General features: G+C 38.9%; 1 protein-coding gene across 1 annotated transcript; it reads left to right on the top strand.

Moving 5' to 3' along the window:
• Positions 1-2,216: 2,216 nt before the first annotated feature.
• On the top strand, positions 2,217-23,207 carry SMARCA5 (SWI/SNF related, matrix associated, actin dependent regulator of chromatin, subfamily a, member 5; the record flags this gene model as incomplete). Its single annotated transcript, XM_010022124.1, has 23 exons — positions 2,217-2,291; positions 5,170-5,336; positions 6,070-6,170; positions 6,872-6,972; positions 8,827-9,006; positions 10,626-10,781; positions 10,882-11,013; positions 11,549-11,617; positions 12,157-12,266; positions 12,544-12,770; positions 14,083-14,204; positions 14,293-14,445; positions 15,651-15,783; positions 16,456-16,604; positions 16,931-17,050; positions 17,185-17,295; positions 17,424-17,537; positions 17,712-17,834; positions 19,092-19,224; positions 20,100-20,218; positions 21,143-21,355; positions 21,809-21,919; positions 22,909-23,207. Coding segments are annotated over 23 exons (2,985 nt in total), but the record flags the coding sequence as incomplete, so codon positions are not given.
• Between the last annotated feature and the right edge of the window lie 426 nt (positions 23,208-23,633).

Here is a 23,633-nt window from a genome sequence, read left to right as displayed (position 1 = left end):
TCCACTTCGCCGCTTCTCCTCGCCGCCGACCACCGCGCACGGGTCCCGGGCGCAGTGTTCCTCCGCCGGGCCGCTGCCGCGGAGACAAGGGGAAGGCAGGCCTCGCGCCAGGTCCCTGCCTGTATTTGCGGGGTCAGGGGAGGACAGGGGTAAGCCCCCTCTCGCGTCCTGCCGGTCGGGAGCGGGTTCGCCATCCGTCCCGTCCCCCACCCCCCCGCACACATCTCACTAGGTTCGCTACAGCTTCTTGCAAGTAGCTTTCCTGTCCTCTCCTTCCTCCCCGAGAAGCCTTTCCCTTCGTTTGTGCTTCCTGCTTCAGCGAGCAAGTCCGTATCTTAAAAAGCAGTAGCGTGTTCTGTCGGGCTGAAGTGCTTCAAAACTTTTTCAGGGGGCAGAGGGGTTGTTGAAGTGCTTGTTTTGGCAACAGGTGCTTATTCCAGAAATTTCAAGGGGTTTGAGTGGAGATTGCCTGGAGATGCTAATTTTATCGCGGCATTGTTTCTTTAATGATAGGAGGAAACTGGTCGGTCCTGCTCTCGGCACAGGGTGTTTTGTACTCTGAGTCATGCTGTACAGGCCAGCCTACTTGATCTAAATAAATTTGTAAATGCCATATTTTTCGGGTGAGCAAGTAGCCAAAGCACTGTGGGTAATAAGTCCTGCTCGAACCTGCAGAAATAGGGCAATTCCAGACTGGGGCTTAGCACGCGGAGGCTGTGAGAGTCCTGTCTGCTCTTCAGGTGCCCGTGTACAAGGGCTATCTCCGTGCTGGCCAAGTTGGTTCCTTTTCTCACTGGGAAGGGATTACCTTGCAGTTTCATTTTAGATAGCTTCCTGATAGTCCTGATCATCCAAAAGACTGCTTGCCTTTCTTACTCTCCAGCTAAATTGCAAGGTTTTGTTATATTTATTGCACATGAGGAGATCAGATGGTGCACTGCTGCGTTGCTGCGTTTCACGTGCTTGGCATTTCAGGAGAAACGTGGATTTCGTACAGGGGTTCAAATGGTCCCTCGACTGTGTTCACTAGTGTGTGGGTGCAGGCTAAACCCAGCGGGAGATGAGTAAGAAGATGTGGGCATGAGTTTAGAAGATCTGTAGCCGTCGCTTTTTTTGCTCAGTTCCTCGTATTTTGGCTGGTGAATGAAACATTTGTGTTGGGATTCTTCTGTTTCCACACACCTTCTTACCTGCCAGAGTTTTGTGAGGAAACACCTGCCCACAAACATCCCATGTTTTGCTTGCCTTTGTTTCGTGTTGTTTCTGACTTTCCTGTTCCTTTGTTCTATGTTGGCTAGTAAAGATTGAGTTTAGCTCAATTCTTACTTGGCTCAATTAAACAGATGGTTAATAATGATTTTGAAGGCATCTGGTTTGTTTCCTTTTCTCACCCTTTCAAGAATTATTTTGTAATATACTGCCTTAGCGTGGTTTATGAGGGAAGTATGGTCCTATTGTTTTGGTTTTAGGAACAGGAGATGAAATTACTTGTGGGAGATGGAGGGGAAAGAGTTAACCTAATAACAGGATAAAAGAGCCCTGATCTGAAAGAATAACTGAAGGCAGTATGTGAAAGAGCTGGCAGGAAGAGGATGAGGGAGGATTCACACACACACACACAGAGCTTGTTTTTCTTTTAGTAGTGGTACCATTGGTAATAACAATTATTTGATTTAATAAACTAAATAAGGGGAAAAGACAGTTTTTCTGAATTCCTACTCTGCTTCCAGGACAAAACTGTGGTCCAGATTCTTATTTAGACTTGTTCCCTTGATACGGAATAGTGAAGGATTGGGGTACTCTGGAAAAAGAAATAAAACAACCTTGAAACTACTTTTGCATCGGGACCAGAGCTAGTTCTTTGGCAGTACTCTCAGAGCCAGCTTTAGGAGGGTTTTGGCTCAGCACCCGAGAAGCACCATGCTGAGCTCCTGGACCACAGCTGTCTCTCTTTCACATTGATGTGATGCTTTAATGATGGAGCTAAATCAGATTACAGAGATATAGCTCTGTCCCTCACCCTGTGGCAGGGATCTTTGATCCACCTCCAGGTAATTTTACAGTAAGTAATAGAAAGCTGACTAAATCAAAGCGATAAAAGATGGCTGTGCCATCTGATGTGGATAGATAGTAATTTGAAACAAGCTTATCCTCCTTTACATGGGTATCTTTCCTTGTTCAGAAAATAATTTTTTTCTAATTCTTTTTCATCTCAGGAATCTTTTGATGATGCATCACCAGGAAAACAAAAAGAAATCCAGGAAGCAGATCCTACATATGAAGAGAAAATGGTATGTGATATTTGCGACTGTGTGCAGCTATCCAGTGCTTACGCAGTTGCTTTAAACAGACTGAGTTTTTTACTTGTGTGAAATATCTTAACTGGCTTTCTAAAACTTTGTCTAGTTATTAAAAATATTGAACTTGAAACAAAAAAAAAATAAATCCCAAAAAAACCCCTCAGACCCTTCTCCATTTTAGCATTTTTCTTCACTGGTCTTCTGCTCCTTTTCCATTTCCTTGCAGTAATTTGTGGGAATAACTGTTAGCATCTTTTGCCATTTCTAGGAAGTACTTTTGCTGTTTCTAGGAAGCACAGTTCTAACACCTTTGAGGTGCTCTAGATCTAGAAGAACGATATAGTGGTAAATATTCAAATGTCTTAGGGGAAGAATGCATTAAGAAGTTGTCAAGTTGCTTTTGAAGTTATCTGTGGAGTTGTCCTTCCTGTACTCAAGGGGGATTATGAAGAGCTAGTTATTCATTTTCTCTGTCAGAAATAGAAAGATCATGTAGGAAGCATTCATAAGCATTTGAATAACTGCTGCTTTACATCCTTAATGTATGGAATCAGCTGCAGTCTAGGACCTCTCTTATATCACTGTTGAATACAGGAAAACAATTCCAAACTTATTTCTGAACTGCAAGAGTAGCAGTCCTTTGTACAAAAAGTGTATTGATTTCTACCTGGTGGTTGAGCAGTAAAAACAAAGGTTTGACACAGGGCCTTCACTAGGCACCATGTTCATTTCAGTTGTAATGCACTTCATTACAACTGTAGGAGGACTTCAAAATACAGAGGTTCTTTCAAACAGTGTAGTTTATGGGACAAAGTAAAAAAAGTTAGCTTTCGGTAGTCACAGGAGGCTGAGGAAAAGTTTGCTGTTTAGGACAAGTGCTGACTGTAAGCCTTGGCCAACTTTTCAGCCCTTTAACTTTGTTTGAATTGAGAGAGATTTTGTTAGCTTTTTCTGAAATTAATTTGGTTTTTATGACGCTTTAGAGTCCTTGAGCTTTGGCAGATGAGCGATCCTATGCTTTGCAGGTTAGACAGGAGAAAACTTACTGTTTTCCTTATTTTTTAGTGCTCATAATACCCTGAATGTAAGAGGGGAAGCCATCTGCTCCTCACCAGTGCATTGCGTTTTCTTTCTCTGGTTCTCCCTGTTTTCCTTTCTTCCTGTTTGTAATTCCGGTGTCTGTGGCTGTGTGTGGAATTTCTTCATGGGAAAGTGAAACTGATTGTTGTAATTTGCTGCTTCCTGTGCTGTTTCTTCTTGCCATTGAAAATAACCCAGTCATCTTCTGCTAATTTCGTTGTGCTAGTTCCTGGCAAACTGAAGAAAGCGAACTTGGAGTTGTCTCTTGTAGTTTCTAGACAGGCACAGTTACAAGGAGGGTTGTGTTTTACCATCACAATAGTCAGAGGATGCACTGGAAAAGAAAATGGGAAAAGTTTCTTTGTTGGTAGGATGGCTCAGGTTGCTGAGTGCAGCCTGTTCTTGTTTGTGTCCTATCTAGAAGATACACACTATGTTCGTTAGTCTCTTACAGAAATATCCTTAAGTGCAATGAAATTGAGTCATGGGGATGTGTGTGCAGTGCCAAAACTTGCAGAAAATTCCTTACTAAAATTTTAGACTGAGGAAACATCTGCAGTGCCGTCTGTATCTCTTCTCTTTTGCACAGCTGGTGAAGCAAGTACAAGTACTTAACAATAAGTGTCAGCAATTTGGATAGGAGTAAGATCTTTCCTAGCTTAAAAACTGTTTAAAAGCAGTTCAGAAACTGTTGTGAAGCAAACAAAAAAAACTCCCTCAAAACTATGAGGAATAGACAGGAAAACTTTATTTCAGTTGATGTGGATTGCAGCTGTGTCAGTCAAGCTTAAGCTGTGCTTAGAGTGAGTCTGACTCTTCAGTGGTAGGATCTCTTTCTTTGTCTCTTTAACCCCCTGTTTTCCTGTTGTATACATAGTGCAGGAACTGCTTGCTTTCAAGAGGAGAGCACCACAGAGCTGGCATTGGTCTTGCAGAAGCCTGGAACATATGTTCCTTTTGACTAAGAAAACTGACTTCCTGTAGCTGTGCAAGTTGCTAAATACCAGGTTATGTTGTGGCAGCTGGCAGAAGGTCAGAGTGGTTGCTGTTAACTTTGGAGCTGTATGCTGTCTTGACTGTCCGTGCAAAGTTTTGATGCGGCCTTGGGGAAGGTGTGTTGATTCCAAATGGAGCCTGTCTCAAAGGAACTGAACTTTTTAGATACTAATGTTGTCTCCTGTAATCTTTTTTTGCACAACAGAAACAGCAGCCCGTATCAAAGGGGGGAGTCTGACATGTTAGGTTGAGCATATCTAAAAGGGCTCTGCTGCTGGAATAGTTGTTCTGGCTTCTAGCTCTTTCACTTATCTGACGGCACAGTGAGGTGGTGTATCTCACTGAGCGGGCAGGAAACGAATGCGGTAGAAAATAGCTGTTGCCAGGTTGGCAAGATGAACAAGTTCATTGAAGAATCCTGTGCATGCTGTGTGGGGTTAAATTTCTAGGAGTGGCACTATCATTTTTGATAGGAGAAGGTTGTTAAGAGGATGCTGGCCTTGTCTAGTGACATTCATGCAATCTTTGTGCCAAAGTCAAATTTCAGTCTTAGTACAGGTCTGTCTTGCAACCTTGATCTTATTAGGCAGCAGATGCTATTGTTGATCCACTAAAAGAATATTGAATCTGTCATCATTAGATTGTTGATATTAATCATCTCTTCTTTGTTATTGTAGCTATGCATATAAAGAAATGTGAATCTATATTGTTTAAAAAGTATGTTAGCTTTTTCTTTTGAATGAATACATACTGTATTGTCTCACTTGTTCCACTTAATTTTTCCTGTCAACAGCAAACAGACAGAGCAAACAGATTTGAATATCTGTTGAAGCAGACTGAGCTGTTTGCTCATTTCATTCAGCCTGCTGCTCAGAAAACTCCAACTTCACCTTTGAAAATGAAGCCTGGACGTCCACGAATAAAGAAGGATGAGAAACAGAATTTACTATCAGTTGGCGAGTGAGTAATGACATGTAGGCCAGCTTGTACTGTGATTATGGATTTTATTGTACTTTAGAAGTGTAAGTTAAACTTGCTAGTCTTTTGTGCTATTTCGTTGTGTGCTTTATACTGTATAATTGTGGTCTTTTTCAACTACCCACCTACAACTTGAGGGTTGTTTAGGAATTCTAGGAGTTACAATAATTTTGTGTTGGTGGTAAAACACTATCATGACTTAAAGTATTCCAGCATGAAGAAAAGTGGGGCAGAAAAGTAGAGCATTCATGGCTCTAAGTTGTGATAGTCCATGGACAACAACAGTATACAACATCTTACAGGCAGCTTGAAAATCAGAGGTGTAGAAATTTGGATTGCCTTCATTCTTGCTTGAAGGACTGTAGTATATCTAGTGTTTGGCAGATGTTCCAGAACTCTTAAATACTGTGTTGTTCCCTGTCTTCTAGTTAAAGGCCAGTACTGATGCACACAGTTTATCCCTTTCCGGTCACTTTGCTGTAATATTTGAGCCTGCTAACAACATGGGCATATTATCTTATTAAGAAGCTTGTGGCTCTGAAGAGTTATAAGAAGCATTTCAGTTGATCAGCTAAACAAGTTCTTCTGAAGAATCTTGCTAGAAGCTTCTTTGGGTGTTTGCATTCCATACTACAGTGATTAGATTTAATTTTGGAACAGCTTCACATCTTTTTAGTTTAGCCAGAAATTCACTTCTTCCTTTGCTGTTTTTCAGCTACCGCCATCGTAGAACAGAGCAGGAAGAAGACGAGGAGCTGTTAACAGAAAGCTCCAAGGCAACTAATGTCTGCACTCGATTTGAAGAATCTCCATCATGTGTGTTTCTTCTTCTTTTGTTTGTTTTTTTGGTTGGTTTTGGGTCTTTCTGTATGTGTGTTTGGTTGTGGTCTCCCCCTCTCCTCTTCTTTTCCTTCACAATGTTATTTTAAAATGACGTTATTTTCATCCTTCCCAAGGACAGTGAATCAATTCTGGCCGTCAGGAGAAAGAGGAAAAAAAATCCAGCACCGGTCTGATGGGATAAAACGTATTAGTGAGGGACTGCTTATTTTCAGTGAGGCGGGAAAGATGGTCCAGTGACTCTTGTCCTTTAGAAATCCAGCTGCTATGCTTGAGTTGCTGGGGAAGAGGGAGCTGGTTTTAAGTCTGTCATCATACAATTTTTATATATTTTTATATTTTCTGATACAATTGAAAGTACCTAACAGCTTCCAGTTCCTTTAACAGAATTCAGTATTGTTCTGTCGTTTGACTGTTCTGTTTTGGGGGGTGGTGATAGAGCTAGAATTCCTATGTATTTTGTGTTCTTGCAGAAAACAAAGCTGTTGGAGCAGTTTGCAGAAACAAAAGTAACATGTTTTCATCTCCAGTCTGCATTGTTTTGAGATTTACTGCATTAAATTGATTAGATTTTGTTCTGTAGCTTAGATAATCGATGTCAACTGGCAGGCAAGGGATGGTGGCATTCTTTGGTAAGTTTTTACAGATCTTTTAGTCTAATCTTCCATGTCTTTTAGATGTTAAGTGGGGAAAGCTGCGTGATTATCAGGTCCGAGGATTGAACTGGCTCATCTCTTTGTATGAAAATGGCATCAATGGTATCCTGGCAGATGAAATGGTATGTGCATAGCCCATGTTTCTGGGAACTTTTGGTGAACACATGCAATACAACACAATTTTTGTTCAGCAGTATTTATATATGGGTTTTTTTAATAGCACCAAATGCCATATATAATGTGCCAAATCTTATTTTTCTAGTACGTTTTAAGTCACTAATGTTAAAAGTGTCGCAGGTATCCTAATTTAAATAAATGGCGCAGGCAGTTTTAGAAATAGGCGTGTACAAAGGGAACCTGTCAGCCTTTAGGAAAGTAAAATTCAGTGGAGTTATTCTATAGAATGACCTGTCCTCTATTTATTTTCTCTAAATTGCAGCTATTTTGTTATGGTATTCTCAAGCTGCCCTTGTGAAGAGAGTGTATGTATGAAAAGAGCAACAAATGTGGGAACACTTCCTGTTGTTATTGGGGTTAAATGCAGATAGCAGGATAGGAGTGTGCTGTATGGGCTGATCCCAGCAGCAAGAGCTGCACCACTGGGAAAAATTATGCTAAGACAGATGTAGCAATGGGCACACCATGACCATTTCAGTCAGCACTGACCACAGTAGCTTTTGCTTCTGTTTCTGTTCTTCCCTGTAAGACAAAGGATGAATGCAGTAGTAGTAGTAGTAGTAGTAGTTTGACAGGCAGACACGTTTTTGTCCTCTCAGTCATTTTGCTTGTATCTGTTTTTCATAAGGAGCAGGTAAGGAATAACAAAAATTTAGTTATATTTCAGTATACTACATTTCTCATACCTTCTGGTAATTTTTTTCTGTGTAATAAAACGTCTTCAAGATAAATTAAGAGACAAATTAATTCAAATTATCATTTAGTAACGTTTAATTCTGAAATATATCAAGGATTTTCTTCAACATATGTGCTTGTCAATAGAGGATTTATTTTAATGGGTTTTTTTCTGAGTACAGTTATAAGTGGAGCAGGCCTGTTTTAACAAAAACAACTGGGAAACATTTTATAAGTCCATGGATTTGTGGTATTCCAAAATCCATCTTGTGCTGAGGCTCTAACTATTTACTATTAGATATGTTTGGATTCATTCTTGAGTATTAATCCTTTTGAACTTGTTAATGCCTTTCATGCAGCTTGTAAACACTTTTCCACATCTTACACCAGGTGGAATGTGGTTATTTTGCAGACAAAGGATTAAATTTTAGAAGCAAAAATAACCTGCACTGATGGTTTTTGTTTGGTTTGGTTTTATTTGTTGGGGTTTTTTTAATCCCATGTGTTTGATTTATAATCTTTTTGACTTACTTAAATGATACGAATCATCTGGGTTTTGCCTGTCTTCCTCAGTTTTGTTTTAATTAAAATTACATGCTGAAGAAGATTTTAAACATTTATGTGGAGTAAAGAACAGAACGCTTAAAAGAGTACTTCTAAAGAAGCTCAGTATTTGTGTTCTTCTTTGACATATGCAGCTGTTTACATTTATGTGTGGCTTTCTTCTCACAAGAACCCACATGTCATGGCCTGTAAAAGCCTCGTTACAGAGTTCTTTTCCAGTTTAAGAGAATGCATACATCCAGTTTTAAAGTCCATTGACCTCTAAATAAATAACCTGAGTACACCCTAGTCTGTGAAACAGAATGTTATGAAACATTTTCTTGTACTTTAAGAATGTGCCTTATTTGAAAGGTAAGGCAAAATTCTAACTTTATAGTCCAAGGTCTGAAAGTGTTACTTGTATTACTTTCTTAAATGTGGGAAGCCATACAGGCTTTTCCTAAGCAAGATTTTGATGTCTTCTGTGACATCAAAATGTTCTACTCAGAGCTCACTCTTGGGTTTTTTAAAGGTGTTTCCTGAGAGGTGCTTTTTTTCTGACACGTTAACGTCTCTTACAGGGTCTGGGGAAGACGCTGCAGACAATTTCTCTTCTTGGGTATATGAAACACTACAGAAATATTCCTGGTCCTCACATGGTGTTAGTTCCTAAGTCTACTCTACATAACTGGATGAATGAATTCAAGAGATGGGTCCCTACGCTTCGAGCAGTTTGTTTGATAGGTGACAAAGACCAGCGAGTAAGTTTTGATGCGGTTGTTTTTCTTGTGTAAGTCAAGTCCAGCATGTGATCTCACTGTCCCTTACCTTCCATTCATGGGGAAGGATGTTACTTGGATTTGTAGTGGTTAAACAGTAAGACCCACAAGTGCTACCTGTTTAAAATATAACCAGCTTAGATTTCACACCTACGTTGCTCAGCTATTGCTTCATCACTTTACACTCAATTTCTTGTCCAGAGATCCTCTCTTTTTGTGAAGGCAATACAGAGTGTAGACCAAGAAAAACCTGATAAATCTTAAAGTAGGAAAATAAGTGTGTTTGATGTAAAGTGTGATCATTTGTGTGAATATGTAGATCTGTAAAAAAAGTAATTCCTGCTCAACATAGTCCAGTGCACTGTATTGGCTGTAACAGCAGCTCTTCAGAGGATTTTGGCGTCTGTCACTTACAGTTGTCAGCTTGATGTTGGAGGGGGCAAGGTGGGTTGATTGGTGAAAGTGATATCCAAATGGACCTTTTTCATAGAATCACAGAATAGTTAGGGTTGGAAAGGACCTTAAGATCATCTACTTCAACCGCCCTGCCATGGGCAGGGACACCACACACTGAACCGTGTCACCCAGGACTCCATCCAACCTGGCCTTGGAACACCACCAGGGATGGAGCATTTACAATTAAAAGAGAAAATACTGTTCAGCCTCTTGAGTCTTACCATTTCAATTATTCTCTTTTTGTTACTTCAGTATCAGTTCTTGTCTGCTATTTTATTTTATTCTTAGCAAAGAAAACAAAAACTGTAGGATATGATGGTGCATCTGTGGATTTGTCAACTGGAGTTGGCCATTTATCTGTGCAGGAGTTATGACTGGTGCGATTAAACTGCTGCTTCTGTCAGCACTTTTTTATATTTTTTTTTATTTTTATTCTGAGGGCCTCTAGCTCTATTTTCAGAGTTTGATAGGTTAGAAATTACAAAAATATTGATGAAACTTTTAATAGTTTCGGAGGTCATTGATGCAGGTCTGATATCTTGTGATTTATTTTTTGGGCATTTTTTTTTAATCCAGAAGTTCTTGTTCTTTCTTCAGTATCTCTCTTGCTTATATGAGTTAAATTCTTGACATTTATACATCTCTCTATTTTGAATTGTGGCTCATTACTGTGGTCTGCTTTTAACCTTGGATGTCAGCCTTTTAGAAATCGTTCGGTTAGCCAGATGATAAAGCTCTGCTTGGGATTATTTTTTGTATTCAAAACTACTGTTTTCTAAACTTCAAACTTAAAAAACACCAATAAAGCAAACCTACAGAAAATTAATTTTGAGTTATGATCTTATAGTTCAGCTATTGAAAACCTTGTGCATGTAGGTATTCATCTGCAGTTTCCAAGCCAGAAGTTAGAGAAATCCCTTCTCTGCTCTGCTCCAAGGGTTTTAGCAGCTTCAGCACTGACAAAATTGTCAAGCTTTACAATGCTTGGATGTTATATTGCCTACAATTTTATAATATAAATTTATAATTAATTTTATTCTTTCAAATCTAGCAGCAGCACTGTGTTAAAATTTTAAGTGTTACTGTGTTCTTTTTGCTTTAGATTTGACAGAGCCTCAGTAACTAACTGTCACCTTCTTGTCTAGGCTGCCTTTGTCAGAGATGTGTTGCTGCCCGGAGAATGGGATGTCTGTGTAACATCATATGAAATGCTTATCAAAGAGAAATCAGTATTCAAAAAATTCAACTGGAGATACCTAGTTATAGATGAAGCCCACAGGATTAAAAATGAAAAATCAAAGGTAATTTATACTTTCACTGGGAGAGTTTTGTGTAGGTTAGTGGGGGGGGTGGTGGGACTAGTAATATTTGTATATTTGCTCATGTCTCAATGTCCTTCAGTTATCAGAAATTGTGAGGGAATTCAAGACTACAAATCGGCTGCTATTAACTGGAACTCCACTGCAGAACAACTTACATGAACTCTGGGCACTTCTTAACTTCCTTTTGCCAGATGTCTTTAACTCATCTGAGGTAAGCCTTGATGTCTGCTAGTCAAATTAAATGAACTTTGCTGGGTTTCTAGGTATGAAAACAGACCTGCATGCGTGTAGTTGGGAATATCAATTAGATTGATGTTAGAAATGTTTCCAGAATTGTGAAATTTTGATGAAGCGGGAGTGTAACACCTGCAGAAAGGGAAGTCTTGTGGTGCATTACACCAAAATTTAGCTTTTTCTGTTCATTTTCCATCAAATGCTGCAGTAGAACTCTTATTCCAGATGGAATTTGTCCAGTGGAGTGATACAAGTAAATCTTTGTAAAGAGAAAAGGACTCGGTTATTGATTTCCGCCTCCCCCCCCAACCTCTATCTCCCAATAATGTGGAAGGTTTGGTTTGGTTTTGGAAGACATTGTGTTAGAGAGCTTTCTATAAAAATAGACCAAAGAGGATAGTTTGTTCTACTGCCTCTGTAAGAGAATCACTTGAGTTTTATTTATTCACCATTGTAATGACATTGCACCTTGAAAGGAGACCTCTAATATACCAATGATTTTGTTGATACAGGACTTTGATTCATGGTTTGATACGAACAACTGTCTAGGAGATCAAAAGTTGGTGGAGCGTCTCCATATGGTGAGTCTGCTTTTTGTAGAAGTGTTAGATTTACCTAAGTTAGACTCTAAATAATTCTTCTAATGCTTTTTGTGACAGAATATTAGTGTAAGATAGCTTATCCCAGAAACTATGGTACACTGTCAGAACAGGTTGGTGAAGCTCAGAAGATGATCTGTTTCTTCAAAAGGAAATTGTTTTGGAGGAGAGAGAAGAGTCTATAGTTCTAGCTGTCAAGAGTTCTGAAATGCTTACATTAGAAATACTGGCTATGAAGAGATTATAAATATTTTAGTCAAGCAAAATTAAAGAAGAATCAAGGGGTATAGAACCATCTTAAAGATTATTTTGGCCTAGTCTTTGACTCTTCCAAAGAAAGTACATGTACGTGGGAATGTACATGTACTGTACCTGCCCATGTAGTTTGCTTTCTTAGATGATCTGGTAATAGGTCTGATGGTTGAGCATTTATGACAGAGTATCATCTGCACTGCTTTTGTCTATTGACCTGTTCAGTGTTTCAGTTTCCAAAACACATTTAATGACAAAATGTCTTTCAGGTGCTGCGACCATTCCTTCTACGTCGCATTAAGGCTGATGTAGAGAAAAGCTTGCCTCCAAAGAAGGAAGTTAAAATTTACGTGGGTCTCAGCAAAATGCAGCGAGAATGGTAATTTACATACTTGACTGTGCTGTAGTTATGGCTCCGAAGCAATGTGTTGTTTGTGGCTTGATTGTCATGTGGAACTTGGTTTAATTCCTTCTGTACTCCCAAGTCATACATACTTCCTTGTGACACTTTAATGATGGCAAACCCAAGCATCTCAGGGAGAGTTACCTTATGAAATAAGGGCAAGATTTTGACTGTTACTTATCATTTAAAGAAAGGCCAACTTCATTTTAGTTACCCAAATTTTTCTATCTATATCTATCTATCTTTGATTTAGGTATACACGAATCTTAATGAAGGATATAGATATACTGAATTCTGCTGGGAAGCTGGACAAAATGAGACTGCTGAATATCCTCATGCAGCTGCGAAAATGTTGCAACCATCCGTATCTCTTTGATGGAGCAGAGCCTGGCCCACCTTACACCACAGATATGCATTTGGTCACCAACAGCGGCAAAATGGTAGTATTGGACAAACTGCTCCCGAAGTTGAAAGAACAAGGTATGGGTCTTGTCATTGTTTAGTTCAACAATAAAAATGAAAGTTACTGCTGCTTAATGTTTTTTAGTATACTGAGCAAAAACCAGCACATTTTAGTCAGGATTATAGTTGATCTCTAGCATGACACCAGCTTGTCAAGCGTGTATCTTAAATAGCTGGTGATACAAAAACAATTTGTGAAGTGCCTTCATAAATAATTGGATCAATATTCCATTATGGCTTTTTGTGATGGTGAAGTAATCTGATTCTTTTTTTTTTTCTTGGGTTTTTTTTTTCCACCCTTTAGACTGGAATTAATTTTTAAATTAATTAAAAATTAAGACTGCAGAAACATTAATTGAGCTGGGCACTAGGTTTTCTTTCTTAGCATAATAATGTTCGAATTATAATGATGTAGTACTTTAGCTGCTGCTTTGATTTGCCATGAAGTAGCACTTCAGATTCAAAGCCTTCGTAGGGTTAAAGTCAAATCCTTTGTGAAACGTTGGTCTTTCTTGGTGGATGTGAATTTGAGCAGCACCTGAGTTTTTTCAGTGAATTCTTTAAGGCATGCAAACATGGGGGAACACTCAGTTATTTTAAAGTTATATGTGGTAGTTAGTAGGGGCAAAGCTCTGGAATGCATTACTGTAAAACCCACTCCCCACAGAGTTTTTGACTCTGGACCAAATTTTACTCGTTATTTAATGAGTCTGCTTACTGGGATAATTTGCCTAAAGGAGTGGAGGAAAGTTTGTGACTGGGGAAACATTGCAGAAAAATAAAACCAAGTCAAGCTCCAGCCTTAGGTAATAAAAAAAGTCACCTGTACTGCATATCTAGGTATCATTCAAGCCACTGTGGCAATATAATTATTCAGTGGATACTGTGCTGCTTTAAAAATCTTGGTTTCTTTCTGCTATAAGGCTACATCTTACGGAGATGTGGCAATTAAAATTGGCCAGGTCTTAAGTCAAGTGATCATTGTCAGAGTTCATTATTAGACCTTGAGTCCAAAGGACAAAAACCTCTCAAATCATACAAGGAGAATATAGGAGGAAATGAAACCTTTGTAATATTCTGTGTTTTACTTAAATCTCTTAAGTAGGTTGGAAAGGGTTGTATGTATATGCATAAATAACTGTGCATTTACATTTTTGGGGGGTTGTTCTTGGCAGGTAAGTTAACTGACAAATCTTTAAGAGCAACTTTATTTCTGGGTATCTTAAATCTAAAGCAAGTGCTTCAGTGTTTCATTCTTTTTATTCCTTGCTGGTTTTATATTTGTTACTGTCTTATTCTGCATTCTGTAAATGTCTGGGAACATTTACAGGTTCAAGAGTCTTAATCTTCAGCCAGATGACCAGAGTCCTAGATATCTTGGAAGATTACTGTATGTGGCGGAACTATGAATATTGTAGGCTGGATGGTCAAACACCACACGATGAGAGACAGGTATTTAAAATTTTAGGTATTTTATTTAAGTAAACCCAGCACTTGCAAAACATTTGATTCAACTGATATGTTCCTTTTATTTATTTAGGCATCTATTAATGCATATAACGAACCTGGTAGCTCAAAATTTGTGTTCATGTTGAGTACACGGGCAGGAGGACTTGGAATCAATTTGGCTACTGCTGATGTCGTAATTCTGTATGATTCAGATTGGAATCCACAAGTAGATCTTCAGGCTATGGTAAGAATCCAGATGATAGAAATTTTGTTCTTTCTTCTCTTTGTCATGGAACTTCCCTAGAAATCTGTGGCGTGATGTAGTGTTTCCAAGATAAATCAGTATTTCTCCTGCCTTAGCACAGGAGTAGTATTTGCAAGACCAACTTCAGTTCCAGTGCAGCTTCCACCATGTGGAACCTGTAGTCACATTTGGGCTATACAATGTTTTATGCAGTGGGAATATGCTACAGTGCTCTTAGTAGTAGTTAATGACAATAGCCTAGTTTAAAATAAAAATAGATAGTTTAAAAAAACCCTGTCTAGCTAGCATGTTAATCTCCAGCCTATAAAGCTTTACTTCTGTGGGGAGTGGAGGCAAATGTGTTTACACTGTCTTTCCTGAGACCTTGGAAAAAAGCCAAAGAATTAAACTTCTCAAAACCTGCTTTTATTGTGGTGTTAAGTAACCAAGCTCCTTTTAGCAACCATCTTTAATTTTTTTTGAAGTAGATTTGCATGCATTGCCAAACCTGGGACATGTCAAGAACACTAGTGACCAAATAAGAAAGTAAAGCTATTTAAAAACTACCAGTGGTTTTTGACAAATGAGGCTTCTCAATGACTAATTTTGGAAATTTCTAATTATATCAGTTAAGCTGTAGGTTCTCAAGTATGCTAGCAACAATTAGTTGAAAGGAATGGTGGAACTGGCGTCTGGAAACTAAAGTGAGATAGTTCCAGCTACCTTTGGAGGTGTATGTTCAGAATACTAATTCTCACAGTGGTTAATGATCTGCCAGTCAGGTGAGGAAGTGCATTGTCTTTTTCATTAAATATAGCACAACTCAATGATTTTGAGAAAGGCAGCTTTTGGTCAGTACAGAGAGCATGTCTTAAATACTTCAATTTTAGAGAAGGTTACATAAGGGCGGGAACATCCAGGCTTATCCCCTCTGTGATTTACCGAAAAAACCCCAAAAACTGTTTTTAGGGATGACATCTAGGGGCAGATTCATTGTTGACAGTATTGAAAAAGCCACCACAAAACTTGCAGAGCAGACAAGAAGGTGCTATAAAGCTATAATAATGCATCTATAAAGCTTTAACTAACCTGTGCTGTTCTATTTTGTAGATTACTGTGTTGAAACCAATACAATAAAAGAGTGATTATATAGTCATGCTGGAAACCAAGAACTGAATTTTTTGTTACTTTGGGTTTTTGCCTAGGATCGAGCACACAGAATTGGCCAGACAAAGACTGTTCGGGTGTTCAGGTTTATCACAGACAACACAGTGGAAGAAAGAATAGTGGAACGTGCAGAAATGAAGCTCCGGCTAGATTCCATAGTCATTCAGCAAGGCAAGTATATGAAGGCCAATTGTTTGTATACATGGTGTAACTTTCTTCTTGTTTTTCACAACTTGGAAACTGTGGTGAAATCAGCTGGTAAGAATCAGGGGGAATGTTGCTTTTGCCTCAGCTGGACTCCGAAGGCAGGTTGCAAAGGCCAGATCCACTTGAAAATGTATTTTACTCTAGGGGCTGGCTTTCCCTCACTCACTTTTTGGTTACCTCCCTAGTAATGCATTAGGTATCCATACAAGTGGATATAGTCAGATTTACTTTTAATTTTAAGCACTCAACTTCTCCTTTGGAGAAATTAGTATCTTGCCTTTTTTTCCTAGATGGGGAGAAGTGATGGCAGTGTCACCTTCGCAGTTGATTTGACTGGAGTCAGTAACTTTATTTCTGAAAAAACAATTCAATAATGTTTAATCTGGAACTTGTAAAAACACGTCACACCTAAAATGATGTTTGTTGAACACAATTCATGTATTATAAAGCAAATGTATGTGATTCCCTGGCTAGATTTGGCTTCCTTACCCCTCCCCCTCCCCTTTTTTTTTTTTAATCTTCATCTGGAATTTCCTTCACTGAGTGAAAACACAAGGGGGAGAAAAATCATGTACTGCACCTTCCGTAATGTAAACTCTCTTCTTAGTTGCTGTCCTCCAATGCTTTTATCTTCAGGAAGACTGGTGGATCAAAACCTGAATAAACTTGGCAAGGATGAAATGCTGCAAATGATTAGGCATGGAGCAACACACGTGTTTGCCTCAAAGGAAAGCGAGATTACAGATGAAGATATTGACCACATTTTGGAAAGAGGTGCAAAGAAGGTGAGATAAAGTTCAAAAAACCAGAAGCCCACCTTAAATGTGATGGTGAGAATAGTGTGTCCCTAGATGAGAGCTTGGTCGTAAGCCAAAGAGAAGAAGGGGGTTTGCTATTGAGGGTTTTCATATTGGGCTTTTGAGCAACCTGGTTTAATGGAAGGTGTCCCTGCCCATGGCAGGGGGGTTGAAACTAGGTGGTCTTTAAGGTCCCTTCCAACCCAAACCATTCTATGAGTCTGTGTTTGTTTTTTCTGCTGTTGAGTTCGTGAGATGTTTTATAATGAAAATACCTTTCAAAATTACTACTGTTCTTCTCTCCCCCCTCCAAGACTGCGGAAATGAATGAAAAACTTTCAAAGATGGGTGAAAGCTCACTCAGGAATTTCACAATGGATACAGAGTCCAGCGTGTATAATTTTGAAGGGGAAGACTACAGGGAAAAACAGAAGGTAACATCTAGATTTCTTTGGGAGGAAAGCATTAAGTTGTATAATTCAACCATGTTTATTTAAGAAGTGTTGTTTAAAATACAGCATAGGCTTAGTCCTAATATTATTTGGGTTGGTGGGATTTGTTTTTATAGATGGCCTTTACAGAGTGGATTGAACCACCGAAACGAGAAAGAAAAGCCAATTATGCTGTGGATGCGTACTTCAGAGAGGCTCTTCGAGTCAGTGAGCCAAAAGCACCCAAGGTGAGTTGGGTTAACTGCTCTCCCCTTTTCTCTCTCCTCTCCCCTCCCATAATCAGTTGTTATTGTTAGAAGCAAACCAGAGTCCGGATGTGAAAGCGAGTCACTTATAAACTTTGTACGTATTTCAGGCACCACGGCCTCCAAAACAGCCAAATGTACAGGACTTCCAGTTCTTTCCTCCACGCCTGTTTGAACTATTGGAAAAAGAGATTCTCTACTACAGGAAAACAATTGGGTACAAGGTAAGTGCAGAATTCACACATTGCAACAGTAGACTACATAGACTACATACTTCTCCTGCCTTTCACACTAATGCAAATGAAATAAATGTTGAACTGAACAAATGATGAGGTTATATTGACAGGAAAGTGGCAGTTAGCTGTAAAATGTTAATCAAATTTTACAAAACCTTTCAGGTACCTCGTAATCCTGATCTGCCAAATGCAGCCCAAGCACAAAAGGAAGAGCAGCTTAAGATTGATGAGGCTGAACCACTTAATGATGAAGAACTAGAAGAAAAAGAGAAGCTTCTAACCCAGGTATGGTTGCGTCTTCAGTGACACTGAGATCAGCTTAAGTTTGCTGTATGTTTTACAGGAACATTTTTTGGTTGTTGATTGACACGTGCTGTAGTTAACAGAGCTGCAAAATTTGGTTCTGACTGACAAGAGGTTTAGCATTGTTTGTTGTGGGGCTGGATACCTTTGAAGATGGTGCACCTAATCAGTGTATTTGCATTCTACTGAATCTGACTGGAGCTTGGAACTAGATAATCTCTAAGGTCCCTTCCAACCCAAACCGTTGTATGATTCTATGATCTACATCCTGTGTATTTTAAGCCTGAAGAGTAAGAACTAGCCCAGTGTCAGAGTCTGACTTCCCAAATTTACATTGACAGTAGACTGTGACATCTTTCCTCAGCTGTGAGACCTTGCAGGCTTGCTGCAGGGGTGAAGGTGCTATGTCCCACTTTATTTAAGATGTATCTTATGCCAAAGTATCACTCCCATGTGGAAGTGAGTACTACAGGATGAATGGTCAGTTTTCCTCGACTATGACTGGTTGTGGAGAACATCCCTCTTAAAGAGGATATGAGCTAAACAGGAATATAATTTGATAGCATGTGCATTTAAATCATTTAAAAGAGGTTAATGCCTGTTGTGCCTTATTTGGGTATTGCATTTTCACATTGTGTTTTGGTGGAGGGGGAGCAGAATTACAGAACAAGATCATTATTAAAACAGTGCAATCAAGTAAAGCTGTGGTTAGACCGTAGCATGGCTGGCAGAATGGTTTTACTGCCAGCTGCTTGTAGAAGTTACTGCTAATATGAAATTGAGCCTATTTGGGCAGCTGATAACTTCAGCAATACTATTTTTGTCCCTACTGAATATCATGACAAGATGGCTTTAGACCTTCTGAGGAAGGGTGACCAGAAAATGGCTGATGGTATCTGTGGGGCATGTGGTAGGCCTTTTTGACAAAACAAAACCAATATAGACTCTACTTGTTTCACTTGAGGGACTGTTCCTCTTAAAAAGTGATCCCGTGTTCTCTTTCAAAGAAGAGGAGGGATTAATTTATCAGGTGGAGACTGTCTTATCCAGAACTAGTACATAGTTAGTTAAGAGACTACGACTGCAGTATAAAACAGTTTTTCTACTAACATTAAACTGCAGAGAAAACAGAGGTTTAATACTGTTGAAATGATAGAAGTGGGTGGTTTAAAGAAATGTGTTGATTTTCGAGACAGATTGTGAACTTCTGTGCAATGTTTCCTTTTGATTGCTCTAAAGGGATTCACTAACTGGAATAAGAGAGATTTTAACCAGTTCATCAAAGCTAATGAGAAATGGGGCCGTGATGACATTGAAAATATAGCACGAGAAGTGGAAGGAAAAACCCCAGAGGAAGTCATTGAGTATTCAGGTAACTTCCTTGTTAAGCAGTCAGCTCTCTGAGAGCCCGCATCTAATGCTGCTTATTTTGCCATGTTTAACCACTGCATGATTAAAGCTGTACTAAAATGCGGCTCTAACCACCTTAATGTATCCTAAATCTGCTCTGACTGGATAGTGCTGGCTTCAGTACTTGCTAATTTTGCAAAAGGAAATGCAGACAAACAATGGTCAGCTGGAGAGATTTTACTTTTCCTTGTATGCACTAAGTAGTAGTTTTCTTGAATCTCTACCCCTTTATTACCTCATCCCCATCAAGAGTGGGACACAGTAAGCGTTTTGTGACTGAATATATAATGACCATTGGGCTTTGTAACCTAGGCCATTTGGCTACCTACCTCTGATGTCTTGGAAGTGTTTTCTACTGTAGTGCAGCTGCGAGGTTCTGGGGCTAAATTGCTGAAGGTACACAGCAGCTTACAGAGATGAAAAATGCGTTAACAAAAACTTCTATTTCAGCATCTTTTTGTCTTTTTTAAACACTTGCTCCTGTCTTTGGCCACTCAGTTGCCTTCCTGCTTCTCTCTGTAAAAACCTTAATGCTGTTACATCAGTTTCCATTTTAAGAAGCATTTTTTCATTGAGAAGGAGATTGGCTAACAAAAAACTTCCTAGTCTGTATCGCACCTCATTTAAACTGAGGACTCCTGTATCTACCCCCTTCAAAATAGCATTTGTAATACTGCAGCACATGATACCAGGAGGGGAAGGTTCCTTATTGGGTAAAGACATGCCTGCTTTTATGCAGCCATAAATTCTGTTAACAGGCTAGCATCTTTTTTTAAGGTACAAACCCCCTAACTTTTAAGAGGCATTGATAAAGATAACCAATGGTTCTTTTCTTAGCTGTGTTCTGGGAAAGATGCAATGAACTCCAAGACATAGAGAAGATCATGGCTCAGATAGAAAGAGGAGAAGCCAGAATCCAGAGACGGATCAGCATAAAAAAAGCACTTGATACAAAGGTACCTTTGCTGTGTTTCCTGCTTCCTTTCTTTCCCTGTGCCAGTGAGGTTTGATGCAGGACTTTGTCTAACCAATGTTACTAACGAATGAAGACAACACATTAGACTTGGGATATGCCTCTTTTGCATATTCTATTTCTATAGCTTTTCCACACTTTAGAAGTGCTGTCCAGGCTATGATGATAACCTCAGGTATGGCCTCCCCTGTTGTTTGTAACACTCATCTTTATCATAGGACAAGTAGTTCATAGTGCTATAATGTCAAACTGCTTATAAACTACATGCTTTTTGAAGAAGCAGAATTTCTTTTGCACCCATGTAACTGGAAATGCTATATATACACTTCTAGAGCACTTAAAAACAGAAGACATAGCACGCAGAGAAGGCTTTGTTCTGATCTATGTTTTACCAACCAGGTTTGGTAATGAACAGACTTGTATTAAGACAGTGTATCAGAATTTCCCTCCCACTTCAGGTATGACTAGTTAGTTCTCTCTTCTAGGGAATGCAGGGGAAGAACAGTGTCTGACTCAACTAACTAGAATGCAGCTGAACCATGTGCCACAGTCTTGTGTACCTTCTTACTCTTACTCTGATTTTGACCATTCCTGGATGTATGTTAAAAAGGATCATTGGCAGATCGTGACTGTTTTCAAATGTAGTGATAAGTCTGAAGTCTGCCGTTAATCAGATGATTACAGACAAAGCTACCTGTTGCTTACCAGTGCAGACAGTGTTGGTAAATGCACTGTCTAGAACCCACAGTTTCCTTACCTGTGGTTAGCACCAGAGATCATAAAAGCCAGTTCTCTAATTCGCTGATGTTCACTTGTCTGTTTTCATGTGATGTATTGCTTTCATATAAAATAGTTCCATACTAATTCTGAGCCATTTCTTAGTTTTATATGATCTTTTTTTGTTTAGATTGGCAGATACAAAGCCCCTTTCCACCAGCTAAGAATATCTTACGGTACTAATAAAGGGAAGAATTACACTGAAGAGGAAGATCGTTTTCTAATCTGTATGCTTCACAAGCTAGGATTTGATAAAGAAAATGTCTACGATGAATTAAGACAGTGCATCCGGAACTCCCCACAGTTCAGATTTGACTGGTTTCTCAAGTCCAGAACTGCAATGGTAGGTATTAATCTGTTCTGCTTTTTGCTTATGAATGCCTTTGACCACACAAGTTACACACCAGGCTAATTAAATAGCTTCTGAAACACTGAGGCATGTCCACGTGTACAATACATTACATTCTTACAGACTTCCCAACAACTGCAGTGGATGGCAAATGCAGTAAACTAAAAAATCTTATGGGAAGAGCAGTTTAAAAATCCCAAGGTACTGTTTTTCAAAATCAACATGAATTTGAGTTAAATACAAACATGTTTCAAAAAGCAAACATCTGCATCAAAGCCATTCCTGTAAAGCCAGTCAGTAACTAGCACAAAATATTTTATTCCCTTTCACTCTGCCAAGATACAGCAAAAAGCAACCTACTTACAGGCATTTCTAATAGTGTGCTATGATTCCTACCTTAAGTAAGTGGCTGCCTAATGTAGTGAGTGAATATGTTGTGCTATTTAGGAGCTGCAGAGGAGATGCAATACTTTAATCACCCTGATTGAAAGAGAAAACATGGAACTGGAAGAAAAGGAAAAGGCAGAAAAGAAGAAACGTGGACCAAAGCCATCTTCGGTAAGATTTAAAAAGGCATTTTTGTGGAAAGCTCATTTGAAGATAGGGCACTTTTCCAAGTGGCTGAGACAAGTCTAAAGTTATGTAGAAACAACAAAAAACCTTCTAAGGCAGTGGTAGGAGCTGGTTTAGCTAGTACAGTCATGGATGTCAAATAAAGGAAAATAAGCTTAAGTTTTAAATTGTAGCTTGCATGACTTGGAGCAGATAAACCTGTTATGTTTTGGATCACTGACTTTGTACACTGCATAGGTTTACCCTGGTAAAAAATAACCTTGAGATTTATTTGGCCTTTTGATTAATTTTTATCCTTAAGGAAATTGTGTTTACCACTAGGGTAGTACAGACCATTCCTTCTTCTTTTGGAATGCCAAGTGTTCCAATGCAGGCTCTGCTCTCTGCCATCACCTTCCTTGTATGGGGTTGGTCATGAAATGGGGTTTTAGAGCTAGATTTAGGAAAACAGCTCGTATGCACAACTGCTCTCTTGGCTGACTAAATTGAAAATATTGCTAAATACACAAAGGAAATACCAACTTTCTTTACCCATTTCTTGCCTGGATTTGTTGCACAGCTAGTTGTCATCTAGTGCTGCTGTATTAAAAACTTAGAAGCACAACTGACTTTGCAGATGTGCAGAAATCAGTGAAGTTAAGAGTGGTGGATTAATAAGTTTCTTAGAACTGTTTACAGGATATTTAAGCAGATACGTAGAAATACCATTTCATAAACAGGAAGCTTTGTAACAACCTTACTTCCTTCTATACACTTCTTACCTCTAAGAACTCGTACTCTTCCAGAATTGGAAGAATACAAAACAATGGCTATCCTGAGGAGGATGCGCATGTTTGCCATATTACATCAACTGTAACTTACTGCATTGTAAAGCTGCCAGAGTGTAAATCATCTCCCTCTGCTTTGACTAGAAAGGCATTGCTTGCTTCCAATCCTTTTGTATCACAATAACTTATTAAAATCTTACCTTCCAGGCACAGAAGCGCAAAATGGATGGTACTCCTGATGGTCGTGGAAGAAAAAAGAAGCTAAAGCTGTGAATGCAGAATTTTTATAATCACTAAATTTTAAAAGTAGTTCTTTAATTTACGGGTCTTCATAAGATGTACTGTATAATGCTCAACTATTATGTCATTAAAGGACATCGGGTTCATCTGTTTACTGAACTAGAAACATAGTACTTAATGTAGTTTCACTTTTTTAAATGCAACAGCTGTGCTGAATTTTTTTTACCATTAACACTTGAAGTAATAAAATAGGCTTCATTTATTAATAAGGCTTCACGTGGCTTTTTTTTTTTTCCATTAATGTTTCCACTCGAATACCCATTTTGTTTTCTTCTTGGGGTGTGGTGAACACTTGCTTCATTATGATCAATAGAAATATTAAATTGGGGTTTTATCTTATAAGCCACCACCAGTCAACTCCCATTTCTGGAAATTCTGTCTCTCTGACCTTACTTACCTTTACTGAATTTAACTTTACTGCACAAATGTACTTCTCTTTGACATTACCTCAAGACCTAATGATCAACCTCCATACAGATTGGAATAAGACAATAACATTTTTCTGCTTAAAATCTGTGACAGAAGAAAGGCAAGTCAGTCACACTGAGTTTTGTACTTACTTAGAATGGTACTTAGTAAGAATGGTAGAGTTGTGTTTATTGGCAAACAGCAGCAAGTCAGAACAGAAAATG

This window comes from Nestor notabilis, unplaced genomic scaffold (assembly GCF_000696875.1).
Source record: "Nestor notabilis isolate BGI_N333 unplaced genomic scaffold, ASM69687v1 scaffold34999, whole genome shotgun sequence".
In the NCBI taxonomy this organism is placed as follows: Eukaryota; Metazoa; Chordata; class Aves; order Psittaciformes; family Psittacidae; genus Nestor; species Nestor notabilis.
The sequence above is the reverse complement of the archived record's forward strand: the minus strand, read 5'-3'. Positions and strand labels throughout refer to the sequence as shown.